Source organism: Varanus komodoensis, unplaced genomic scaffold, assembly GCF_004798865.1.
Source record: "Varanus komodoensis strain SLA01 unplaced genomic scaffold, ASM479886v1 scaffold53, whole genome shotgun sequence".
NCBI lineage: Eukaryota > Metazoa > Chordata > Lepidosauria > Squamata > Varanidae > Varanus > Varanus komodoensis.
The window spans coordinates 4,758,180-4,774,742 of NW_025336126.1; the positions used below are offsets into that span (position 1 = coordinate 4,758,180).

General features: G+C 44.8%; 1 protein-coding gene across 1 annotated transcript; it reads left to right on the top strand.

Annotated features, from left to right (window-relative positions):
- The first annotated feature begins 11,054 nt into the window (after nucleotides 1-11,054).
- LOC123032049 (ferritin light chain, oocyte isoform-like) lies at nucleotides 11,055-16,236 on the top strand. Its single transcript, XM_044447671.1, has 4 exons — nucleotides 11,055-11,294; nucleotides 14,436-14,582; nucleotides 15,268-15,393; nucleotides 15,896-16,236. Exons 1-4 carry the CDS (start codon nucleotides 11,193-11,195, stop codon nucleotides 16,052-16,054), a joined length of 534 nt encoding a protein of 177 aa, XP_044303606.1. The 5' UTR covers nucleotides 11,055-11,192; the 3' UTR covers nucleotides 16,055-16,236.
- The last annotated feature ends 327 nt before the right edge of the window (nucleotides 16,237-16,563 follow it).

The window sequence follows — 16,563 nt, forward strand, 5'->3', positions numbered from 1 at the left end:
TACTTGGCTCTGTTCTTCACGTGTGTATGTGTAGTGAAAACTTTTCTAGCATAGGAGTGGACAGAAAATGGACCGTTGGATGTTTTGGACTTCAGTTCCCAGCGTGCCTGATCCTTGGCCATGTTGCCATGGGAGTTGAAGTCCAAAACATCTGGAGACCTTTCTCCAAACCCCTATTCTAGCAGTTATGAAGATGCTTAATGATGGAACTCCTCATGATCAGGGAATAACTGGCCAGTTGTAGATTGATCTTATACAACATGTGTTTCTGGCCTTCACTGCTTGGTATGGGAGGAAAGACCTAATCATAGATCTGATTTGTACATGCAATAGAAGGAAGAGTTAGAATCCTAAGTTGGTAAAGTAGATTTAGCACACAACCTGAGCATGGTACATTCCTCAGCGTTTCCTAACTCAAAACAAAAAGCCTGAAAGTAGGAACCAGCAAGAAGCATGTTTGGATTGTCTTTTTTCCCCCCAGTGTTTATACGAGTTTTTTTCCCCCTTCACAGTAGTTTATTTTACAGGGGAGATAATATATTGAATGCCTCAAGTATGGAGCAACCTATAACCTCCCTAAGTAACTGGTTCCATTGTTACATTGTTCTAAAAGTACAGTCCACTCCCTTGAGATTCTAGTGACTTAAGTCTGAGAGCAGACCCTGGCCTTAGACCCAGCAGTGTGGTGATAAATCCTGAAGTTTAAACACTCATTGTGACAGGCCACATAGCCACTCCACCAAGGAGAGCCCCAAAATATGGGCATGTGCTGGTATGTCTCTCTCTGTATTATATATCCCTCTACATTTAAAAAGGGGACTGATTATGTATCCAAGATCAAGCCACTCCAAAATGTTTTGAATTACAACTAAGAATGTTATATCGTTGCTAGGAAAATCTACTTCCTCTCCAGCTGCTGTGAACCTTTCAGCTAAGCTCAGGGCAAATTTTATTTATTTATAACACTTCTATGCTGCACTCATTGCCGAAGCCTTGGGGCGGCTCACAAGGAAAACAAAGCATAGAACAATATTAAAAATTTGGAGTTGGCGATAATATAAAACCATTAAATAAAACACAGATTAACAATTAAAATATTGCTTAAATAAAAAGGTCTTGGCCTGGTGCCGAAAAACAAATAACGACGGCGCCAGCCAAATGGGTGCTTGAGGGGTTGGTCGATGAAACGGAGGATTCCTGTTCATGAGAACGCTCCAGCCCTTTTCAGCCCTGGCTTTGCTCCACCACCTCTCCCTCTTAGCCAGTGGGATGCGGCCAGTGTTGTCACCTACACTAACATTGCTTGGCAGGAGGCAAAGTGCCCTAAATGGCAAATGTGGGCAGTTGTTCGTATCTTTGAACTCCATCTTTAACACCTTAACAAAAGAAGGAAAACATTCTGAACGAATAACATAAATCATTCCACCCATGGCTGCACTCGAGAGATAACAAGGGCCTTGCTCCGGCTGAATACTGTAGCTCTTGTCCAATCGGAGTCTTGCAGCAATGAGCAACTTGGAAGCAACATCTGCTTTCCTTGGATGCTTGCCAAAACAGTGGCAGAATCAAGAAAACAGTACGTTCAAAAATCTACTGGGGGTGTAGAAGGAAGGGCCAAATTACATTTGTAATGTCATAAAATCTACATGCATTTAAGGATGGATGTATCCTAATCAGGCAGAAAATGTAGGATTCAATTTTAACAATGAACACTCAGCATGTAAGTAACTGGCAGTCAGTTGCTCAAAGCATGCCATTTTTTAATGGCAGGTGGCCACATAGGGAATCATGAAAAAGGGGGTTTGCGTGCATGATGATGGGGGAAATAAGGCACAGTGGCTTATTACACCCTCCACACACACTGCTCTGTGCCAAGAGAACTAATATAATGATCCTGAGCTTGCTGTATTGTGTAGAGCAAGCCCTACAGCACCTGTGGCAGCAAACCACCCAGGGCAGGCTCGCCTGAGATGACAAGCTATGCTGTTGGAGGTAATTATGTTAACTATCCAGCACATGACAGGCATCCCCTGATCTTGTGAATGGGTCAGTCATCATGGGTACTCTCACAAAATGGTTGGCCTAGAGGCAGAGCTTGCCCATTCACAAAATGGCTGCCATGGTGGGCACGGCCTGTCACAAAACAAAACAATCAAGAAAGGAAAATGAAAAGAAAAAAAACATTTTAGCCAAGTACCCTACCATTAAAAAAAATCTTCAGTGCAGCAGCATACAAAAAACCCAGACAAACCCCACCAATACTCGCATACACAAGAGGCACGAAGTCCGTCTTTGTCACGCCTGAGCCCCTCACGGTGTTACTTGTCACTCTCAGATTATCCTTTTATTTTAGGGTTTTATTTTACTGGGCTGCAGCCACCCACCTTTTTTAAATTTTCTAAGAATGCCTGTCGGTTCCATGTGAGGTCGAGTGGTATTTCTCAAACTATAGATGGTGCTCAAGGCTGATATGTCATTTTGCAGTATGCCAGGCTCTCTGTTAAAAGAAACCCTCTTTTAAATTGTAAAATATTTTTACAAATAGAGATCAGGAGGGGTAGACCCCCTGGTAGGCACCAAGAGAATCGTCCCGTCATATTTGAGACCAAAGGGATCACATTGGAGACACCAACTGTACTCTCTTCCCAGCTGGAGGCCCTCCAGAAGGTTTTGCTTATGATTTCCATCAGCCCTACCTAATATAACCATGAAAATACGTATTTTTGCAAACTTTAATATTAGTCCATGGCTGCTGCTATTTCCCTTCTTGTATATGGATCGTGCCTTTTGGCTGAATAAGGGTCCTATCCACCAACGTGCGCACGCACGCACAGAATAGATAGGGATGGAGAACTTGGACTGCGGAAGCATGGCTGTTCTTTTGCTGTATTTCTCACTCACTCTTGCCCTGAGTTTTGACATGACTTGATATAGCAGTGTGTCCTGTCTCAGTTGAAATGCATTTTCCAGCAGCAGCTGCCTCTGGAAAGACTGACAATTTCTGAATAAAAGCAGTCTCTTTAAGCCATGGAAGAAAAGATGGAATGTGGTGTGTTTAGGGTTGTCAGATCAAGGGTTTTAGAAAGAAGGATGTTTACTTTCCTGTGGGCCAGTTTGAAGCAGCTGGAGGCAAGAAATGGTGGTTTGGAAAACAGAGCTTTATAGCACAGTGGCTCAGTCTTTATAGAAACTATTAATGGGTTCCACAGCCTTCACCTCCAGTTCACTCCTTATTTATTTAAATGTATGTTTTAATACAGTCCATCAGCAAAAAAGCTCTCACTAAATGTTTCTGTAAACTAAAGGTAGGCAAATTGTGGTCTTCTAGATGTTGTTAGATGTTGTAATTCCCATCATGAGCCAACACAGTCAATGGTAAAGGATGTTGAGATTTGTAGTCCAACAACACCAATTCCTCAGCCCTGCCTGAAACAAATCAAAGGCTAAAATGAACTGAGGATGTGTGTTTTTCCCATCTGGGCAATGGCCGGGTATTAGAGGTCAGATGCTGGAGTGAGATAGATATATGTGTGAGCAAGCACTTATAGTTGCTAAGCAGCCACTCAACATGCTCCTCCATCCCTGAGTTATATACCAGGGCTTCTTCTATAAGTCACTCTGTGTGCAAGAGCAAGAGAAAATACAGGCCAGAGAAGAATGTTTATTTGGAGTCACTGAGATGGCCAAGAGGTGAGGTATTTCAGAGATGGCTTTCTCCCTTGCCAGTCTGCCCAGTCACTGAGGTAATCTGAGGAGATGCTCCTGGTAGTTCTGCCCAAATCTACAGTCCATCTGGAGTTGATCCTTCAGTGTATCAGTTCCCTCTCTGTGGAACTCCCTGCCTCTTGATGTCAGGCAGGCACCAAAGCAGTTTTGTTTTCGGTGCTGCTGCAGACATTTTATTTGAACAGGACTTCCCTGATGGACCAACCATGCTTTTAGAAGCATAACTTGATTTTAAATACTTTAGAGTGCAAACCTATGGACTGTGTTCTTGCAGTATGGAAGCCCCAAACGCCAAGGCTTCTGAGGCTCCTGTGCCCAGCTGGGCTGGAGCCTGCGAAGTGGGAGGTGTAGTGCAGATCCTGTTTGCTTCCACATCCTCTGTCACTTAATGTTTCCCTAGGCAAGTTTTTTACCCTTCCCACTTTGGAGTGGAAGAAAAGAAGGCTGAAGGAGGCTCGGAATAAACAGCATCTTGTCCTCCAGTCTCCTCCCCTCCCTACCCACTGGAACATTTCCTTTCCACCCCAAGTTTTCTGATCTTATGAAGGTGGCCTGTGTAGCGCTCTCTGTGCCAGATGCAGGGGGTGGGGAAGATGGATCTCCCACCTTGGAAGGAGTAATTCCACCCATCCTGTAGCCCCTGGGACACTTGCCGAGCAACCACAGGATGGTTCTCTTAATTCTGTATGTTGATTCTCCCTTTTCTCCCTTGTCTTTGTTCACTGTCCAGGATATTATTAGATACACAGCAGTGCACACAAACAAACAAATGGAAATGTGGGATGTAACTGATTACCAAGGACTCGTATCTCGCAGGCTGCCCTGTTCTCGGCCACTGCAACCAGCTGCTGCTGTACCTTGTCCCTGTTGCAGCATTGCTTGATGACCTAAAAGCCAGCAGGCAGGGGTACTTGCTGTTCCTCCTCCTCACCAGCCCCAGCATTCAAGGGCAGGCAAGATAAGACACAGTCGCCTGACAAAGGCCGGTTGGATGTGCTCCTCCCTCTTCGCCATCTCAGCCCACTTGTTTACCTGCTTCTCGCTCTGGCCCAGAGAGTGGCGATGGTGGTGAAGAGGAGCAACTGCAGCCGCCCCGGCCCACCTGCTCGCTGGCACAGAGCAGACAACACGGGGCTGGAGCATCCGTGGAGGTTTTCTTTCCAGGTACGGGGTAAGACTCCGTCCTTGGATAGTGTACTAAGCTCATGGCCTGTCAGCAGCTTCACTCCAGGAATAATACATAGTTACAGTCTCATTCTTTGGCCCATTAAATGCCCTGCCAGCTCATTTCCAGTCTCTTTCACCTACATGCCATCCTTCTGTCTTAGCTTGTAAAAGAGTAGGTGAACTCAATGCCTCTGTTTTTATTTAGTTTTCTAAATAAAATTAAAAAGATATCTCAGCCAATATACCCTGGACTTTCCCTCCTGTTTTCCTTTCACAGAGTCACAAATAAAGTAGCTTGTGGGCTTTTACAAGTGCAGCTATCAATGGTCAACAGCATGTCCTGTTATCTTCCACATTCCCAGCACAGGCACTGATCTAGCATGCCATTTGTTATACACTGCTAACACCAGACAAGCAGAACTGTCTCAAGATTCAGGAGACCCAAGTAGCTGTGCTTGGCCACTGGAGTACTGTGCCCATGGACCAGACATCTGCAGACATGTCTCTCGGTGCCCTCCAGACCCCCTGCCCCTCTGTCTTTCATTTTGTTCCTTAAGATTATTTTATATGGGGAGCTGCCATAATGCAAAATTAAGTGCCGCCCTCCAGCATCACCTTTATTGGGCTCAAAAGACAGATGTGGGGTTTTGGAGCTCAGAAACACCACTCACCCTCTTTGTACTTGGCTCCTTGGGCATATTACCTACTTTTTATTCTTACCATTTGCCTCCTGGAAAATGAGAGGTTTGTGACTGGCCATATCAACCACGAGGTCCATTTTGTGAACGGACAAGTCGCTGCCCTCATGGCAGCCATCTTGTGAGAGTGCCCATGACACTCTCTCAACATTCGGTATGTGCCCACTGTCCCAGAAGGACTTGTTTGTTTAAATAGAATCATCTCTGTGCAGAGTGCGGTGGCTGATATGGAGGAGGCGGCGGCGGCAGCAGCAGTCCTGGGCTTTCCCCCCTTGCTGGAGGACAGAGCGGTGTGTCCAAGCAACCTTTCCTACATCCTCAGATGAGGTGAAGGGTGCTCTCCCATCACCAGCACTGAAGTAACACTCAGCTGCCTGCCCAGTCAGCTTCTGTGGATGGATTAGAGGAAGCACCTCAGGAAACAAAGCTAGCCCTGAAAGAAATCATATTATGTATACCCAATTATGCTGGACTAAAGTGATTTCTGTCTCACCTTGAATTAGATTTTTGTCTGGAGTTGGTGGGGTTGGACACATTGTCTAGCAGACATCTCGAGCTCTATCTACCTGTAATTGTAATATAACCTATTTATGTACTTTTACACTGTCCAGTCACTGAAATTCTCTGGGCAGTGTGCATGACACTTTAGAATACCAATATGAAAACAACCCAACAGATATAAAAACAGCTCAGAATGAAACCAAAATAAACCCAGCAGCATAAAGTCATCCCAGTACACAAAACCAAACCAAAACCAGCAAAACATTCAAGGACTAAATCCACTAAAAACGTCTTAATTCACTGACTTTCCTTAAGGCTTTGGTGACTTCTAGCCCTCTCCTTTTCTAAGGTCTCTGTGTTCCCTCACCACATCCTGTTGTCATTTGCATCACACACATGATGCTGAGTTTAGCAGTCAGTGCGTGTAGCTTCTGCTCTGCAGGATAAGCAGATGGAGAAGCAAGGCAGATGGTTAAGCTGGTGATTCTCCACCCCCCTCCCTCTGACCAGTTTCAGCTTTGTCCGATGGACTGTCCCGAGTACGCATACAGTTTAGTTCCCTAGATTGCTCAGTCCCATGTAGCTCAGCTGGTCAGAATGACCTTTGCACTCCTAAACATCTTGTCCTCGGCGTTTACCTCCTTCTCACCCTTCCTCTTCTTCCCGTCTTGTTCTCATAAATATGTCAAAGCTAACCCCTGGTGAAGCCTTCCTCGTGACAAACTGAACTGAGTGTGTCAAAAAGACAATGAAAATGGGAAGTGAAACAAAACAGTGGAAAGGATGGAAGCATCTCGTGCTGAGAAAACAAGGAGACCAGAAGTCAGGGGGCCTGGCCTGCATGCAGTGAAGAAGCATGAGGAGTAGAGTTCTGAAGTGGTCCGTTGGGCTGCAGATTTGAATCGTTTAGATGATCTGTCTGAAGGCTCCTCAGCAAAGAGAAAATAATCCGGGAAGAGAGCAGCCTGACTAGAATTTTTCCCCTGATGTGCTATTTCCTGATGGATAAAAACAACTGAAGAGTATAAGGCAGTGATGGCGAACCTTTTAGAGACCAAGTGCCCAAACTGCAACCCAAAACCCACTTCTTTATCACAAAGTACCAACACTACAATAAAACCTGAAAACTGAGGTTTTAGTTTAAAAAAAAACTCACAGCCAATCCAAGCACACACATATATATCCATGGTGGCGCACTGAATGGCCATGTGAAAGCTCAGGCGAGTTGCAGCTTGTGATATCATTGCCTGGCGTCACTACTCCTTTCCAGGACACCTCGTTTTTCTGACCCTAACCTTTCCCTGGTGCACACCCCTAACCCTAATATAGGGCAAAAGTGCCATTGAAAAGGGCGATTTCGAAAAAGCCTTCCTTGAGCAGCTTTTTCTGCACAGCTCATCATTTCTGCCCTTTCTAAACACATTCCAACCATCAGAATCGTGGCAGGACACCTCAGTTTTGGAACCCTAACCCTACCCTGGTGCACACCCCTAACCCTAATACAGGGCTAAAGTTCCATTGAAAAGAGGGCAATTTTGAAAAAGCCTTCCTTGAATAGCTTTTCCTGCACAGCTCATCATTTCTGCCCATTCTCAACACACTCCAACCATCAAAACCATACACCTCATTTTTCTAGCCCTAACCCTGTGATGACGAACCTTTTAGAGACTAAGTGCCCAAACTGCAACCCAAAACCCACTTATCACAAAGTGTCAACACTGCAATAAAACCTGAAAACTGAAGTTTTAGTTTAGAAAATACAACTCACGGCTAGTCCAAGCATATATATATCCTTGGCAGTGCACTGACCGGCCATGTGAAAGCTCGGACAAGTCACGGCTTGTGACTTCATCACCTGGTGTGGCTACTCCTTTCTGAGCATGCGCATGGTCCCTGTGTGCACTGTTATTCGCTGCTTGGCCGCTGGGGTGATGCTGGGGCGCCTTGGCTCGCATGCTGACGGAGAGGGCTCTGCGTGCCTGCTGTGGCACACGTGCCATAGGTTCGCCACCACTGGTACAGGGTATTACAAAGTGGCATGCCTATTCGTTGGTTTAAGGTGGTATAGTCCCTGCTACCAGCTGAAGATTTAGAAACCTTGTTCTACTGCATGATTAGCAATGGGCTAAGCCCCATGAAAAACATGGAATTTCCCAATTGGGTGCCCTCGGGATGTTTTGGACCAGAATTCCCATAAATTCTGATAATTGGCTATGCTGGCTGGGGCTATGGTGGGCTGCTCTCAGGAATCACTTGTATCATTGGGCAGTCTAAAATGTTAGTTCCACTAGTGTCTGAAGCATCCTTATTAAGGGAACATTTTGATTTCATCCAAAACTTCACATCTTGTTTTTAACTCACTCATGGAAGAATTAGAAGCAAGATGTTCTACAAGCCATTCACTTTGAAAAGAAATATTTTCTAAAGGTGGCAGGAACTGCATCCATTTAACTGTCAGAACTGTGCTCTCTTTTGGTTTTTAACAGCTGTTTATTTCTATAAAATATATTTTCAGTTTGTTTTTCAAACATACAAGGTTAACACATTATCAATCATGCCATTCCATGAGGAACCTTTTAGGAGACTTCCCTCATCTTTTGTTCCTAGTATGATTCCACACTGTGGTCCTTCACTGGAAGGCTTAAGTCCTGCTATCCCATTTTTGCCTGTATTCTCTTCAAAATGACCTCCTATAGAGTTGGTCATACCTCTTGAGATTGGAGGAAATGAAACTTCTACATCTTGCTAGAGATGGGGCCAATGACTCTTACTTTGCTAAAGTGACAAGATCTCTACCCCCTCCCGACCCTCTCAATTGCATCAGCTGATTCTTCTTCAGGGGGAATAGTGGTGAATTGGCAGAACAGCCTCCAGGCGGCCTGTGCCTGAGAACAATCACCAAGCGGGCGGGAGGGGCCTGTTTTGCTGAATCATCCTGAGTGGCCCTGCTCTGTTGTCCAGCTGTGTTTGCTGAGTCATGAGGGTGAGGGAAAGGTCAAGCAAGTGGAGCTTCGGGGATAGCAGCTATTAATTTCACATGTTAGTAGGGGTCTGATAATCTCTAAGTCATTCTACTGCCTAATTACTATTCTGGGAAAACACACTGCAGTAGAATGGAGAGTGCATGTTTTCCCTTGAGACATTGCTTTGTTCAGCTGTATATGTTCCCTTAACATCGGTTTTGTTACATTTATCATGGTTCTCTTACCACCTATCAGCATGGGGTGGGGTTAAAAAAATGAGGGTAACATACAGTATTTAAAATTATTTAAGGGATTGCCAGTCTTGTTATAAACCTGTCCAGGCTTTAAGCTCTGCATAAGCTCTTTTGAAGGCATTGTTACCCGTATAAGCTCATACAAGTCGTTGGACAGGCATACAAAAGCTCCTCCCTGTTTTTTCCAAACTGTGGAATGTGTTCCCTGAGGAAACTGGGATTTGTAACCAATCTCTTGGCCTTCAGAAAGGGCATAAATATACATAAAAATATGCAATCTTGACATTTAACTTTTTTTTCTTGTTTCTAAAATAGATTTAAGATTTTATTGTTTGAAATTGTTACCACCTTGAAGGCTTTTGGCAGATAAGTCAGTGTATATAAATGTTAATAGCTACAACACAGTAAAATGCAACTTTGAAAAATCCTTTTTAGCAACAGAAAAATAACAGCAGCTCTTCAAAAGTTCCGAAGGATTGAAGGCAAGATGAGTGTGTGTAGGATTGTAGCTTTATAATTGTAAAATTGTAGCTATGCTCAAGGTTACAGTGCTATATGCACACTTTTGTGTAAGACTCATTAGGTCTGCTGAATTTACTTCTGAGTAGACATATGTTTACATTGTGAGAGAATTCAGCAAGATTTATTTCTAAGTAGCATACTTAGGATCCAGTTGCACTTAAACTTTTCTTTAGAAGAAATACCAGGTCACAGAGAATGCAAAGTTGTGTTGTGTTGGCTAAAAGAAACTCCTTAAATCTGTATTAAAACAACCAAGTTCACTAGTCTGTAGAATATTTTACTATCTCTGATTTGGCCTAATGAGAACATTACACTGATATGGCTGTTAGCATTTTCTTTTGGAATTTAAAATTGTTGGGTTGATCCAGATCTGATCATACTTAGATTAGAGCCAATGAAATCAGTGGGATGATGTCTAGATAAAACCCAGTGTTTTTGATTATTGCATCCACATGTCCAGAAATAGGTGTGACTGGGTTGGATCCAGACTTAAGACCCCTCTTCAGCCAAGGCTTCCCTGAAGCCTGCCTGAGTGAAGTGGGACCCAGACACCTACCTACATAGCATGCAGTTTTACTATTAATATTTGTATTGTTCTGCTTCTTATACCTCATTGTTTTGATATCTCTGTAGAACATGGTATATAAAATTGAGAAACAAGCCGGAGAACAGCCCCAATGAAATCAAATTACTCATGATTGAACTGGCTCCCATTTCTTTCAGTGGGTTTCCTCTAAGCATGACCAAATCTGGATCCAGCCTATTGTATTGCTAAGCATATTCAGCACGAATGCAGCCTCTCAGGAAGAGTGCACACTGCAGAGGATTTAACATCATACACACAGTCCTCCACCTCGTTGCAAATCCACAGCACTTCATTCTGGGATCAAGTCTCATGAATTTAGTTTTTTAGGTCGCCCCCTCCACCGGCTTTGACAAGACTAGCGTCGCCACCTACACAAGAGGTCAAAACTCCCGCCCCTTCAGCAGCTGCTCAGTCATGAGTTCATGAGAGGAGATTTGGCAGCTGTAATTTCTCGTGGGGGCCGCATCTGACAAGACCCCCTTCCCTATGCAACTATTAGAGGGAGGGCGGCCCCGGCCCCCCGGTCTGCCTCCTCTCGAGCGCCCCCTGCCGGTGTGATCCAGGAGGCGGGGCTTCGATCTTGCACTCCGGAGGGAGGGCCCCGGAACAGCCGGCCGACTATAAAAGCTCCCTCCGCAGCTTCCCGGGTTCAGATCTGATTCCCGCTGGGTGGTCTCCTCGCTTTGCTCTTGCTTCAACAGTGCTTGAACGGAGCAGGCTTGCGGCCGCCCCACCCTTTTCTCCTTAGCCAGCTCAGCCGACGCCGATTTCTACCATGACCTCCCAGATCCGCCAGAACTACCACGCCGAGAGCGAGGGCGGTGTGAACCGCTTGGTCAACCAGCTCCTCCAGGCCAGCTACAAATACCTTTCCTTGGTGAGTAGGGAAAGTCTGGAGCCTTAGCAAGCCATGCTTTCCTCTTTCCTAAAAGCTGCTCATCCCGCCTGGGTGGGCGTGTGCGAGAGCAAAATAGAAATATTTTCTTCCCCATACGCGATGGAAAATGCAGGTCTCCCCCCGCACCCAGTGTTTCCCAGTTGGTTTGGACTATAATTCCTATGGGGCATATCTGCACCTCCAAAAGGTTGTACTGAAAAAGGCAGGTGCAAATTTCGCCCAGGAAAGACGTATAACCGCCTTGCGTCGTCGTCTATTGTATAGCTGAGCCTTCTCCAATCTGTTGTCCTCCATGTGCGTTGGAGGGGTCAACACGTATTTTAGTCCAAAACAACTAGGGTGTATCACTTCGGGAGAAGCTGCTGTAACAGAAATGAAATCTCATCCTCCAATTCCCATGAGCTTGCTTTCCCTTTCTTTGTTTAGAAATCACAACACAGTATAGGGGTGGGGCTAATCCGGATTCCTCCTTATTTCTGGGTGCCAAGTGGCTTAAATCTTTGTCTGACATTTTTAGGTTTTTTTTTAGCTTTTTCAGTGAACAGGAGAGGTATGAGATGAATTTATAGGTGATTATGCATTTTATCCTGTTTACCTGGTGTGATCACTTTGGATGTGATGGATAGAGAGCCAGGTTCCCACTGCTTGCTTTAGACAACTCACAGTCGACCCTTTGGGAGTTGTAGATGAAGCCCATCAGCAGGAGACCAGGTTTTGGGAGGCAGATTGTTGCCATTTTCTGTGCAGAATGGTGCCTTTGTCTGTTTACAGGCAGTCGCAGCCCCGCCTCTGACAGACTGGCTTTAGTCCTTCTTTAACTTCTGCACTCTTATTTACTCCCGATCTGTTATAAAATTGCAAGTAGAAAGCAAATGTCCTCATTAGCGATTCGCATTCAAAGTTCCTCATACTAAAGTTCCTTTCTCGATTATACTCTATAAAGTGGCCCACCCAATTTGGAGTTTATGTAGCAAAGTCCGCCCTAGCTTCTGTTTACCCATTCTGGAGTTCTCCAGAGTGTGTGTGTAAGAGTTTCTGAATAAAGTCGAACTAAGGGAGTTAATGATTAAGAACTCCCAATTTCTGACTAAAGGTCTGTGGGGGGGGGGGGGAATCCAGTCTCTTGAAGTCTTATCTGTAACAGGAATTAGGAGGCTGATTTGCAGGGTTGGGCCAAGCAACAGAATGGACACAGCATCCATGTGTAACCTAAGTTTGCAGGCAGGACCAACTGTATTCAACCAACCACTCAGGATACCAATTCAGGTTGCACCTCTGAAGAAGGCTGCTTTCACACCAGCTACCATTCCAAGCTGGCTGTAACCAGAGAGTGATAAAGTAGGGTCATTCCAGCCTTACTAATGACTAATTTGTGTTTTTCCTCTTTCTTACCCATCCCTTTTTCCTTGTGTGCTGTGTCCTCTTGGACAGTAAGTCTGTGGGCAGGAGAACATATTCAGCTGATGGTTTGTAAGCCGGTGTAGGTGCCTCTGAGGTTTAAGAGCGGGCTAAAATTAAATAAATCCTAAAGATCACTGCAGTAATTAAACCAGCTTCTGATGTGTCAATTGCCAGGGCTTTCACTCAGAGTGCTTGTAAATGTGGTTCTGAGAGATTTTTACTCATTAGTGCAGAAACACTAATTGTTTAGGCTTTTTTTGGAAGAACCTCTCATAAAATGAGGAAACCACCCTACTTGACTAGGGTGGGGATGGCTGAAGTACTCTGAGCATAGTAAACCGATTGTCTAGAATGAAATTACTGAAGCTACTGATTTGCCTCTGAGTAGGTGTGTATAGGGTTCTGTTATTACAAATGTTAATATGGTAGATTATTTTTAAAAAGTTGCAAGAAAAACTAACCCAACTTAATTTCCACCAGTCTAATTGGAAAGGATTACATCTTTAGGAATATCCTAGAATAGTAGAGCTGGAAGGAATCAGAAGGCCATTGGGTTCAACCCCCTGCTCAGTTTTGATTATACCTCTCTGCTCATATATGACTGGAACATAGAAAGGTACTTCAAGGGGGCTCCATCCTTAAAGGCAGAATAAATAAAATATTAAATACACTTAAATATTCAATATTCAGAGAGACCATTTGGTCCTCTTATCCCAGTATGGTTCACATTAACTGGTAACAGCAGTCCACGGTTTCAGGCAGGCAGCTTTTCTGCCTTACCTGTTGAACAAACACAGGATCTTGCCCATTCAAAGCAGGTGCTTTATCACGAAGCTTGTGAAAGTTGCCTTTTTTAAAACAGTAGCCAGGATAATATAAAACAAACTGCTTACCTAGTAGCATACTCAATAAAGGAGCAGTTAATGCGGAGTTGCTATAAGCCTTGTTAAGAACTTGGTGCATAAATAATGCTAGTGAAGTATCTCCTGAACTTGCTTGGGGAAAGTCTTCGAATGTGAGGTGCCACCACCAAAAAAGGCTTGCTTAGGAGCCACCTGCATTATTGAAGAAGGTATGTGCATCTGGATAAGTACTTCAAAAAACTATTTTGGCAATCCAGCACAATCATATGCAGCTAATTCTTGTTTGAGCATTACCTGGCTGGCTCCTACAGGATGATTATTGCTTTCTGAGAAGACAGAAGCTCAGGGAATTTCTTAGTAAAGTGGCTCTTAAAAATTGTAGACTGATTCTTGGTTTGGACACTACACCAAACTGCTGGTTTGTACTAACCACAGTCTAGACTTCAAGCTATAATGAAGAATTTAACATCTGCTCTGGTTGTCAGTCTTTGTGGTGCTGTGAGTTGTATATCACAGGGACCTCTGAATGGTGAAGTTGCAGCCGTGACTATATATTGTCTGACAACATGCCAAGCCATAACTTGTAAACCATTTGGAGCTGTAACATTCTGGTTTGTTTTGTTTATGGTTTGCTGGTTAGTTACAAATTCACAATTTTGCCTTATTTCTGCTGTTATGTCAAGCCACAAAAGTTACACCAGTTTTCCATTCAGGGCTCCCTCCAGATGTTTTGGCTCATGGGTTGGAAGAGATTTGCAGCTCCGTCTTACACAGTAACAGAACTGAGAAACTTGAGTTCTACCTCTGCCGTTGGTTTGATCTGAACTTACACTTCCACCTTCTTCCTTTCTTCTAGGATTTCTATTTCACTCGGGATGATGTGGCTCTCAAGAAGTTCTCATCATTCTTCCATCACCTTTCTGAAGAGAAACGTGAGCAAGCAGAGAAACTCTTGACTTTCCAAAACCGCCGCGGAGGCAGAGTTGTCCTGCAGGATGTCAAGGTGAGAAGGGAGGGAGGCATCTTGGAGGAACAGAGGGTTTTTGGTGCCTTGGGCAAGATCTGATGGTCACTATATATTGGGGGGGGGGGGCAAGGGTTTCTGAGTAAAGTAGAGGAGCTTAACGCTTGAAACCATGATGAAATTGCTTTGAAACTGGGAAAAGGGTGAAGGAAAGAAAGCCCAGAAAACAGCACTGATGACCACCAAAGTCTGAGATGGAAATAAAGCATTGAGGGCTTGTAATCATGACCCTACCAGTGGCTGTGCTTTTGGAATAATGGGAGTTACACCGCATGTCATTGGGAAGGTTGCTTCAGTCTTGCTGGGCACCTCAGGCAGGGATGGGCAGGGTGCCCATTTTAAATCAGTTTTGATGGGCTGGAACAGATACTACTACTGGAACAGAAAAACTGTGTTTCTTTTTGCAATCCTGATTGGAGCCCTTTGCATTGTAACTGCTTTCCTGCAGTGTCCGCCAGTGACACGTGTGGTGTTTTGGAATCTAGTTTCCCATCTTAACCTACATGGACCTCTAAATAGTCACTGATAAGATGAAAAATCGTTATACGGTGTTGACTTTGAAGATCTGCATTGCAGAGCACAATGTAAGGAGGAATAGTTAGAGCTGGATTTAATGAAATTAACAAGCCTGGTGTAACTGGCATTCTTCCACTACTCACTCCAGAAACCAGATCAGGACGAATGGAAGAATGGAGCCAATGCCATGGAGGTTGCCCTTGAGCTGGAGAAGAGTCTGAACAAGTCTTTGCTGGAGCTGCACCAAATTGCTTCACGTCATACAGATCCCCATGTAAGTGTTATAGAAGAAAGTGAGCTTGAGGGTCACATCCGGTTGATGGCCACTGAACTCTTAAAACTGGAAGTGCCTCAGAATGTACACTTTGCTCCTTTAATTTAGTCTTGGTGACTTCCATTCTGCAAACATGGATGATTATGCTACTCTTTCCTGAGGTCTCATATTTCATACATCTGTGACATCTGTGTACAGGTTCAGTTGAGGGCTAGAAACTTGCCTCTTCAAGAATGATTGCTGGGCTTTTTGTTGCTTTCTACACATTTATGGCATGATTGTTAGCTACGTGGTGTTAAGTTGAAGAGCCTTCTGTCAGATGCTGTAGCGGATTTCCAACATGGGAAGGGGGCAGGAGTGGATGACCTCTGAAGTCCAACACTTGATTCTGTTACAGGATGTCTAATGGGCATTATGAGATCGAGCACCAAGGGGATAGGGTGGTTTAATACATGAAGGCCTTACAGTGGAGGTAAATGTCTGTTTTTCCTTCCCTCCTTAGCTGTGTGACTTCCTGGAGACTCATTACCTGGATGAGCAGGTGAAGCTGATCAAGAAGGTGGGTGACCATGTGACCAACCTGAAGCGTCTCCGTGCCAGCGAGGATGGCCTCGGCGAATACCTCTTCGACCGGCTTACTCTGGGCGAGTCCAGTGACTGAGCTTCAGCGTTGCCCCCGCCCGGCTCCAGCCGCTGCCGTCCAAGTGTGTCGCTGGCTTGTTCAGCCAGTGTCGGAAGCTGGGCTACTCAGTAAATGCACGCCTCTGTACTGCTGTCTATCTTTCTGGGAGGCAGAGTTGTCTGTAACTGGCATTAAATAAACTTGGCATTAAGCACTACAAAGTGTGTGGGGGTGTGTGCATGAGAATTAGGAATTGGACACCGCGGCTTTTCACTTCCTTCCCGCTGCTATCCTGGCTCAAAGGCCTATGTTAAATGTGTTGCTATGAATTGCTTGGAACAGAAAGGTTGCCGGGTTGGATCGGAGCAAAGGTCCACTCGGTCAGCAGAGGAGTGTTGTCCCTGTATTGCTACCAATGGTGACCTGGTTCAGGTGCAGTCCAGGGGTCCGATGTTGTGGAGGGGGCTCTCCAGCAGTAACTGTGGCCCCGGATCCAAGGTGCCATCAAGAGCTACTACAAGAATGGTATGACCTTGGAGAGAGAGTCA

Coding starts and splice junctions, on each gene's coding strand:
- LOC123032049 (XM_044447671.1), top strand. CDS start 11,193: ATGACCTCCCAGATCCGCCAGAACTACCACGCCGAGAGCGAGGGCGGT. Junction 11,295..14,435: donor GCTACAAATACCTTTCCTTG/GTGAGTAGGGAA, acceptor CCTTTCTTCTAG/GATTTCTATTTCACTCGGGA. Junction 15,394..15,895: donor CACGTCATACAGATCCCCAT/GTAAGTGTTATA, acceptor TTCCCTCCTTAG/CTGTGTGACTTCCTGGAGAC.